Below are 7,382 nucleotides of genomic sequence, written 5' to 3'. Positions count from 1 at the left end.
GAAGCATTTTATAGTGCCATTAAAAAAAACAAAAAGAGGTTGGAGATTTGCATTACATGCTTGAATAACCTAATGTTAGAATTAAACAGTTAAGGCCTTGCTCTGACCTTGTGGGGGCCCCGCAAAACTGTGCTATGCCACTGATGAGAAAGTGTTGAATTACGTGAGGTATATTTAATGGAATATACGTTTTGTAATGTTTAGGCTGTTACAAATGTACTGTTATAAGTGGATACGCGTGGCATTCCGGCAACTTTGAAAAAAATTACTCGCAGTGCATTTCAACATAACACCAAAGTTGGGGAAAGCTGAACTTTATGCAAATACTCTGCGATATTGCAACGGTATTGACCAATCGAAGTTCACTATAGCTTCCAGCCCCTACTGGATTGGCTGTTGATGCCTAGCACTACCTAGCCTGTTTGCTAGCACCCACATGAGAGTGAAGCAAGAGTGACTATCCGAATTAAAGTGCATTTCCACATACACATTAGGAGAGATGAAACAATGGAGCCCTATTCATTTTCAATGGAGGGAAGTGAAGTAGGCGGGGGAACTCTGGGCGATACGAGTTTAAGATTAAGGTCATTCATAAGGTTAGCAGTGTTGTTAAGGTTAGGGTTAAAGTTAAGGTTAATTGTAGAAATAGGCGGGGTTTAGCCATAATTATGACTTTGTGGCTGTGGTAACTAATGACGACCCTCTGAGATGTGCCTGTTGTTCACACAATTATCTGCCGTCTCATTGGTTAGAAGGGTCACACCTGATCTTGCATCCTCCTGCCTGCATTCCATATTTGGGGACATGTTTTTCCATTGTTAGAGCGGTCACTTGACTATCTTGTCAATATAATAGAACATCTTTGCTGCTGTTAGTTTTTTACATTTTGCTAAATTGATTAGGGCCTAATTATGATTGACATGTAATAATAAACTTGTAGCATACTTAGATAAAGAGTTCACTAGCTGCTTGGTGACATGGTAAACCTGTAGGCTAGTCTATATATCTTTCAAAACCATGAAAATTGGGTGAGTTATTATTAATATTATCATCATTATTATTATTTCGAATATCATTATGTTGCATTTTTTGTTTTTATGCGCTACAAGTGTAAGTGGCAGATTGTTAATACACAGTGTGAATCCCTGAACATCTGTCGTGGTTTTATGCGAGTGAATCATGATACGATGGCGGACTAACTACAGCTTTATGTATGCAGGTTTATGGGCATTAGATGCAGGAATATTGGAGAAATTGAGAGTGGGAGGGAGGGAGAGAGACAGACAGACAGACGAGTGTTATGGATGGTTGCCCCCATTCAGGGTTTGTTCAGTTACGACTGTTCCTCAATTCAAGGCAGCAGACAGCGAGCGAACTGTGTATTTGTGCTAGAGAGGTTCTATGGGGGCGTGCGTCTCGGCGGACTGTCATCTGGGCTGTGTTCACGAGAGGAGATGGCTGTTCTGTCTTTCCAAGCAGGTTTGCCGGGCCATTTTTGGTGAGATGGTTGTGCAGGAGAAGCATAGGAAGGTCTGTACAGTGCGAGCTTTGCTTATGTGTGTTTATGTTTACTGCATAGTTTGCTTGTTACAGTGTATCTTTTCGTCTATGTAAGTGCTTAATACTGCAGTTAGTATGTTCAATAATCTATGATGCTTATCCTTATCCTTCCTACAATACATTTAAAAAGCGCTATTCTAGAAAAGGAATTTCGTTTTGTGTACATAGCCTTAGAGCCACACTCATACATTTCACAGGAGGTTAGGAAGTGCAGCTCCGTTTCCATCTCATTTTGTGGGCTGTGTGCACATAGCCTGTCTTCTCTTGAGAGCCAGGTCTGCCTACGGCGGCCTTTCTCAATAGCAGGGAAATGCTCACTGAGTCTGTACATAGTCAAAGCTTTTCTTAAGTCTGGGTCAGTCGCGGTGGTCAGGTATTCTACCACAGTACAGTCTCTGTTTAGGGCTAAATAGCATTCTAGTTTGCTCTGTTTTTGTTGTTGTTAATTCTTTCCAATGTGTCAAGTAATTATATTTTTGTTTTCTCATGATTTGGTTGGGTGTAATTGTGTTGCTGTCCTGGGGCTCTGGGGATCTGTTTTTGAACAGAGCCCCAGGACCAGCTTGCCTAGGGAACTATTCTCCAGGTTAATCTCTGTATGTGATGGCTTTGTTGTGGAAGGTTTGGGAATCACTTCCTTTTCTGTGGTTGTAGAATTTTGGATAATTAGCGGGTATCGGCCTAATTCTGCTCTGCATGCATTATTTGGAGTTTTACGTTATATACTGAGGATATTGGTGTTTGTCCCATTTTGTGAATTATTGGTTGGTGAGCAGACAGCAGACCTCACAACCATAAAGGGCAATGGGTTCTATAACTGATTCAAGTATTTTTAGATCGTTCACAGCTTTGTGGAAGTTTTCCTGTGGCGCTGATGTTTAGGCCGAGGTATGTATCGTTTTTTGTGTGCTCTAGGGCAACGGTGCCTAGATGGAATTTGTATTTGTGGACCTGGCAAATTGACCTTTTTTGGAACACCATTATTTTTGTCTTACTGAGATTTTGTGTGTGTGTGTGTGTGTCAGTGTGTCAGAAAGACAGGTTTTGGTGTTTGAATGCAGCAATGTGACTCATGGCTTTCTACAGTGCAGTGCGGAGGTGTGTGGAGAACTGAATTTTAAATGCCATCTGTGTGTGTGTGCGCATGGTGCACTGTGTGTGTCCAGAGCTGAGTGTGGGGGTGGGAGTTTGTGTAAAGGGTGGCGCAGAGGGTGGGAGTTAGTTCCGTATTAAACCAGCTAAGTGGGGGAGGTAATGTGGAAAACTGAGCTTGCAATGAGATCTGCATGTTGGTACTCTGCTTCTTTATTAGATGCTGTGTGTATCTGGTTGTGCAGTGCCTATGTCTAATGACCTTTTCCCTGTCTCCCCCCCCCCCCCCCCCCCCCCCCCCCCTCTCCGATGCAGTGACCAGATACCCTGAGGTGTGTTGTCTGTCTGCATTTGTTGAAAATGAACAAGGGAGGGAGCAGCACAAATATCAGACAGCCAGGCACCATGCAGGGGGAACCCTCCCCTCATCCCTGAGTGCTGATATTTCAGGACTGGAGCCTGAGTGTGTCATATCAGATAGTGTCAGACTGCATCCAGAAGGGGGGATGATAAGAGCTTCCTGAAAGTAGCCTTTGAGAAACCCTGTGGAACATTTTCCTCTAATAGCCATTTTCAAGCAGTGTCAGGCAGGGTTGGTTATTGACCTTCTCAACGGTAGTTTCTTTAGACCAAACTCAGTGGTTTTAGCGAATAGCCAGAATGGAGTGGTCACTAGAGAGGGTGAGGGAGATGGTGGCTGGAGGGATGCAGTCTATGAGGGACTGTGAGTCCAGTGCCTTTGGCACAGCCATGTGCCTGCTGCTGCTCTTTGTGTGGTACTGTTACAGGGTAGGTCGTGAGCACAGCTCCTCTCCCCTGCGTGGGGGGTACAGCACTGAGCCCAGTCGAGTAGGAGGGGGTGGGGGGGCCTTGATCAGCACAGATGGGGATGGTAGGGCTAAAGGCAGGCCGGTGTCAGGGGTGGAGGAGCAGAACGGCTTTGCTTACTGCCAGTCCGCTGAGTCCTTTCGCTGCACCAACACAGGGGACGGTCTCAATCAGAAGCTGTACCACAGCCTGCAAGATTACGCCAAACGCTACACCTGGTCGGGCATGGGCAGGGTACACAAAGGGGTACGAGACCAGGGTCGCTACCTTACCAGCCGGCCCACCATCCAGAGACCAGAGGTGTTCTTCCTCCCTGACCTGCCCTCAGCACCCTTCTTCTCCCGGGACGCACAGAAGCACGACGTGGAGCTGCTGGAGAGGAGCTTCCCTGCTCTGCTGGCTGAGTTTGAGAGCATCTACCACTCCCCCCCAGCAAGGGCTGGCTCCTCCCTTCCTTTGGGCTGGAAGTCCAACAGCACCCCCCATGGTCAGTGGTGGACCTTCTACTTGTTGAACCAGGGCACTCCGCTGGCCCTCAATGCCAGGAGGTGCCCCCGGGCCTGGAGGGTGCTGGGTCAGCTGCGCACCTTTATCGCCAACAACGTGTTTGGAAACGCCTGCTTCTCTGTGCTAACCCCGGGAGCCCTGATCACTGAGCATTACGGCCCAACCAACGTCAGGCTGCGCTGCCACCTGGGTAAGAGGGGGAGGGAGCTGCCTGGAGGGCTACAATACTGTTAAATATAGGGATTTCAAAGATGCACCTGGCTCCCTGTGTGTGTTCACCTGTGTCTCTGAAACTATTACAATGATAATAATGATGTTTACTATTATAGGGTTGATGTAAAGCTTTCTTTGCATGACAACATATACAGTTGACATTTTAGAATATATTCATACAGTATGTGTTTGTGTCATGTAATATTTTCCCTGGTTTCCTTGGTAATTACTGTATATAGACTGACTTGCTGCCTGTCTTCCGTAGGTCTTAGAGTGCCCTCTTCCTGTGAGCTGGTGGTTGGCGGGGAACCACAGTGCTGGTCTGAGGGGAGCTGTCTTCTGTTTGATGACTCCTTCCTCCACAGGGCCTTCCATGAGGGTGAGAGGGAGACGGCTGTGTGTGTGGAGGGGTTGAAAGGGTTCGCCTTTTTCTACCCGGGTTCTGTTCTGTGTGTGTGTTTGTACTGTTGTGAGAAAGTGTTATTAAGCTGTTATAAAGGGTTGATTGGAGGAAGACATAACTGTGTTTTTTTTCTATGTTCAGGTGGCCCAGAGGATGGCCCCAGGGTGGTCTTCATGGTGGACCTCTGGCACCCTAATGTGGCAGCTGCTGAGAGACAGGCTTTGGACTACATCTTCACCCCTGGGCGCTGAGAAGACAAGGAGTTTGTCGGGGGGGGGGGGGGGGGGTGAAGAGAAACAGAGCTACAGAGAGAAAAACAGAGGTAAAGGGCAACGGAGAGAATGCCTTTCAAAATTTTGTGAAAAAAGTAGAGAACAGTGCGAGTGGGGCGGGAGGGAGCATTTCTCTTGTCCCGTTCCCACACTCACTGTGTACATATTCTCTGTCTTGTTCGAATCTGCTTTCTCCCTGTAACTCTTAGCACCTGCTGACTTTGACCAAACAGCCATAATGTAAAATGTTATATTTGAATGTTTACAGCCCCAATCCTTATCTCTGTGATTATCCCTGCCCATGTGTGATACTTTACTGTGCTCTCCTTTAGAAATCAATACAGCTTTCACAAAAACATGGTTGGATAAGCACATAGAAACATTTTTTTAGAGATCAAATGATTTGCTTGAAACAGTCTGTGTTGTTGCTACACAGACGAAAGGCTTGTATTTGGTAAATTATCTAATTGATTAATGGTTGTAATATGGTTGTATTTGATATCTTTGTATTTCTGTAAATAGAGTTGGAGTACAAAACATATCAGAGGTTTTGAAATATAATTGTCTTACAATCAATAGTTAAGTTATTGTGTGGTCTTAATATACTGGTACTGTAATGTCATCTTCTCTTCTGAGCATTTGTCATTTTGATACATTCAGTTTTAGATATCTGAAATGTTTGGCTATTGTTCAGTGACATTTTATATAATGCTGTGATTTTTTTCAGCTGTATATCAAATTTATGGTGATATTCTACCCCAATAGATTCATATTTGTGGCATTTGTACTCATTTTGAACAGTATTTAATAAATGGCAAATTATCTGAATCAGCCTACTTCTGTCTTGAATTCAGAATCTCATTTGTGCATGGTAACACTGTTGTAACAGCTTGTGTATTCAGTGAGTATGTATGTCAATTCCCTTGGGTATGATGTTGTTCTACAGTTTCATATTAGTGGCACCAGGGGGCGTAGGTGTGCCATATTTCAGTATGAGCAGATGGAGAGGAGGTAAATATGGATCAGCAACCTGCTGTTAGGGCAAATGCGTGCCACAAAGGTTAGTGCCACAAAGGTTAGTTGTACAGTTGTAAAACTGAATGCCTTCACCTGAAAAGTGTCTTCCCATTTAACCCAACCCCTCTGAATCAGAGAGGTGCGGGCGGCTGCCTTAATTGACATCCACGTCTTCGGCGCCTGGGGAACAGTGGGTTAACTGCCTAGCTCAGGGGCAGAACGACAGATCTTTACCTTGTCATCTCGGGGATTTGATCCAGCAACCTTTCGGTTATTAGCCTAACGCTCTAACCACTAGGCTACCTGCCGTGAATTTGAGGACCCTTTTGGCAAGATAATCTAATCAATTTTTGCATAGCAACATCAGTATTCATGAAAGTAGACAATTATTATCTACATTCATATTGGAGTTTTGACGTCTTGTTAAATCATTAGAGATGTACAGTAGAAATTCACTGTGGAATTATGACCCATTCCATTTGAAGACATCATAGCCTACCACCAGTGGTGGAAAAAGTACCCAATTGTCCTACTTGAGTAAAAGTAAAGATACCTTAATAGAAAATGACTCAAGTAAAAGTCACCCAGTAAAATCCTACTTGAGTAAAAGTCTAAAAGTATTTGGTTTTAAATATACTTAAGTATCAAAAGTAAATGTAATTGCTAAAATATACTTAAGTATCTAAAATAAAAAAAATATAAATCATTTCAAATTCCTTATATTAAGCAAACCAGATGGAACCATTTTCTTATTTTTTTTTTTACATATAGCCAGGGGCATGCTCCAACACTGAGACATCATTTACAAGTGAAGCATGTGTTGAGGAGTGCCGGTGGAGCATCATGTCTCAGCTTCCTAAAGAAAAATCTGGCTTCCAAAAAACGAAAAGAAAGAAAAGAAATACAGGAGAGAGAAAAGAAAGGGCGACAGTATGTCCCCCAATGTTTCACAAAGGAAGGTGGGTGTAGTCCGTGAGAGGTGGAAATGATCCTGTTAGCTTAGTCCACCATGAAATAGGCAAATTTTGCTCCCCTAACATTAGTTACTTAATATCTTAATATCTTCTCAGAGAATTCAGGGTTTACATTTCACTCTTTTAGTTGACATTTTAATCAATGCAGGCAAACTTTTAGCAAGCTATTCATTCTAAATCAGTTGTCCCTGTCCTTCCCCCTGCTTGGTGCCAGGCCCAACAGATGCAGCTTCAGGCTCAGCAGCCGTGTCTCCCCATCCCCACCCCCCTGAACCAGCCCTACTCCCAACTGTAGAAGGAGGTGAGCAGCATTGTGTTGAATGACATGTCAGTTGGCATAATTGCAGGTACTGCAATGCATTGAGGACAGGAATGTGATTCTCCAGTCAGGAAAAAGCTCAGTTGACACAGAGGCAGCCAATATCAGAGCCTTAAAGGAAGAGATGCCCGGCTCTTAGAGATGGATGGGAGTCTCTCCTGTCTGAGGCAACACTGACAAATGGATGTTGCAACTCA

At 44.3% G+C, this 7,382-nt stretch overlaps 1 protein-coding gene across 5 annotated transcripts; it reads left to right on the top strand.

Annotated features, from left to right (window-relative positions):
* Nucleotides 1-789: 789 nt before the first annotated feature.
* Nucleotides 790-5,711, top strand: asphd2 (aspartate beta-hydroxylase domain containing 2). 5 transcript variants are annotated; one of them, XM_036935756.1, is made up of 5 exons: nucleotides 790-1,028; nucleotides 2,586-2,658; nucleotides 2,968-4,177; nucleotides 4,466-4,579; nucleotides 4,745-5,711. In XM_036935756.1, exons 3-5 carry the CDS (start codon nucleotides 3,313-3,315, stop codon nucleotides 4,852-4,854), a joined length of 1,089 nt encoding a protein of 362 aa, XP_036791651.1. In that variant the 5' UTR covers nucleotides 790-1,028; nucleotides 2,586-2,658; nucleotides 2,968-3,312; the 3' UTR covers nucleotides 4,855-5,711. The 5 variants fall into 5 exon arrangements, with proteins under 5 accessions (XP_036791651.1, XP_036791649.1, XP_036791650.1 ...); XM_036935755.1 differs by lacking the exon at nucleotides 790-1,028 and adding an exon at nucleotides 1,163-1,530; XM_036935754.1 differs by lacking the exon at nucleotides 2,586-2,658.
* The last annotated feature ends 1,671 nt before the right edge of the window (nucleotides 5,712-7,382 follow it).

This window comes from Oncorhynchus mykiss, chromosome 11 (assembly GCF_013265735.2).
Source record: "Oncorhynchus mykiss isolate Arlee chromosome 11, USDA_OmykA_1.1, whole genome shotgun sequence".
NCBI classification, from domain to species: Eukaryota; Metazoa; Chordata; class Actinopteri; order Salmoniformes; family Salmonidae; genus Oncorhynchus; species Oncorhynchus mykiss.
Note: the sequence above shows the minus strand (reverse complement) of the source record. Positions and strands in the feature narration are given on the sequence as shown.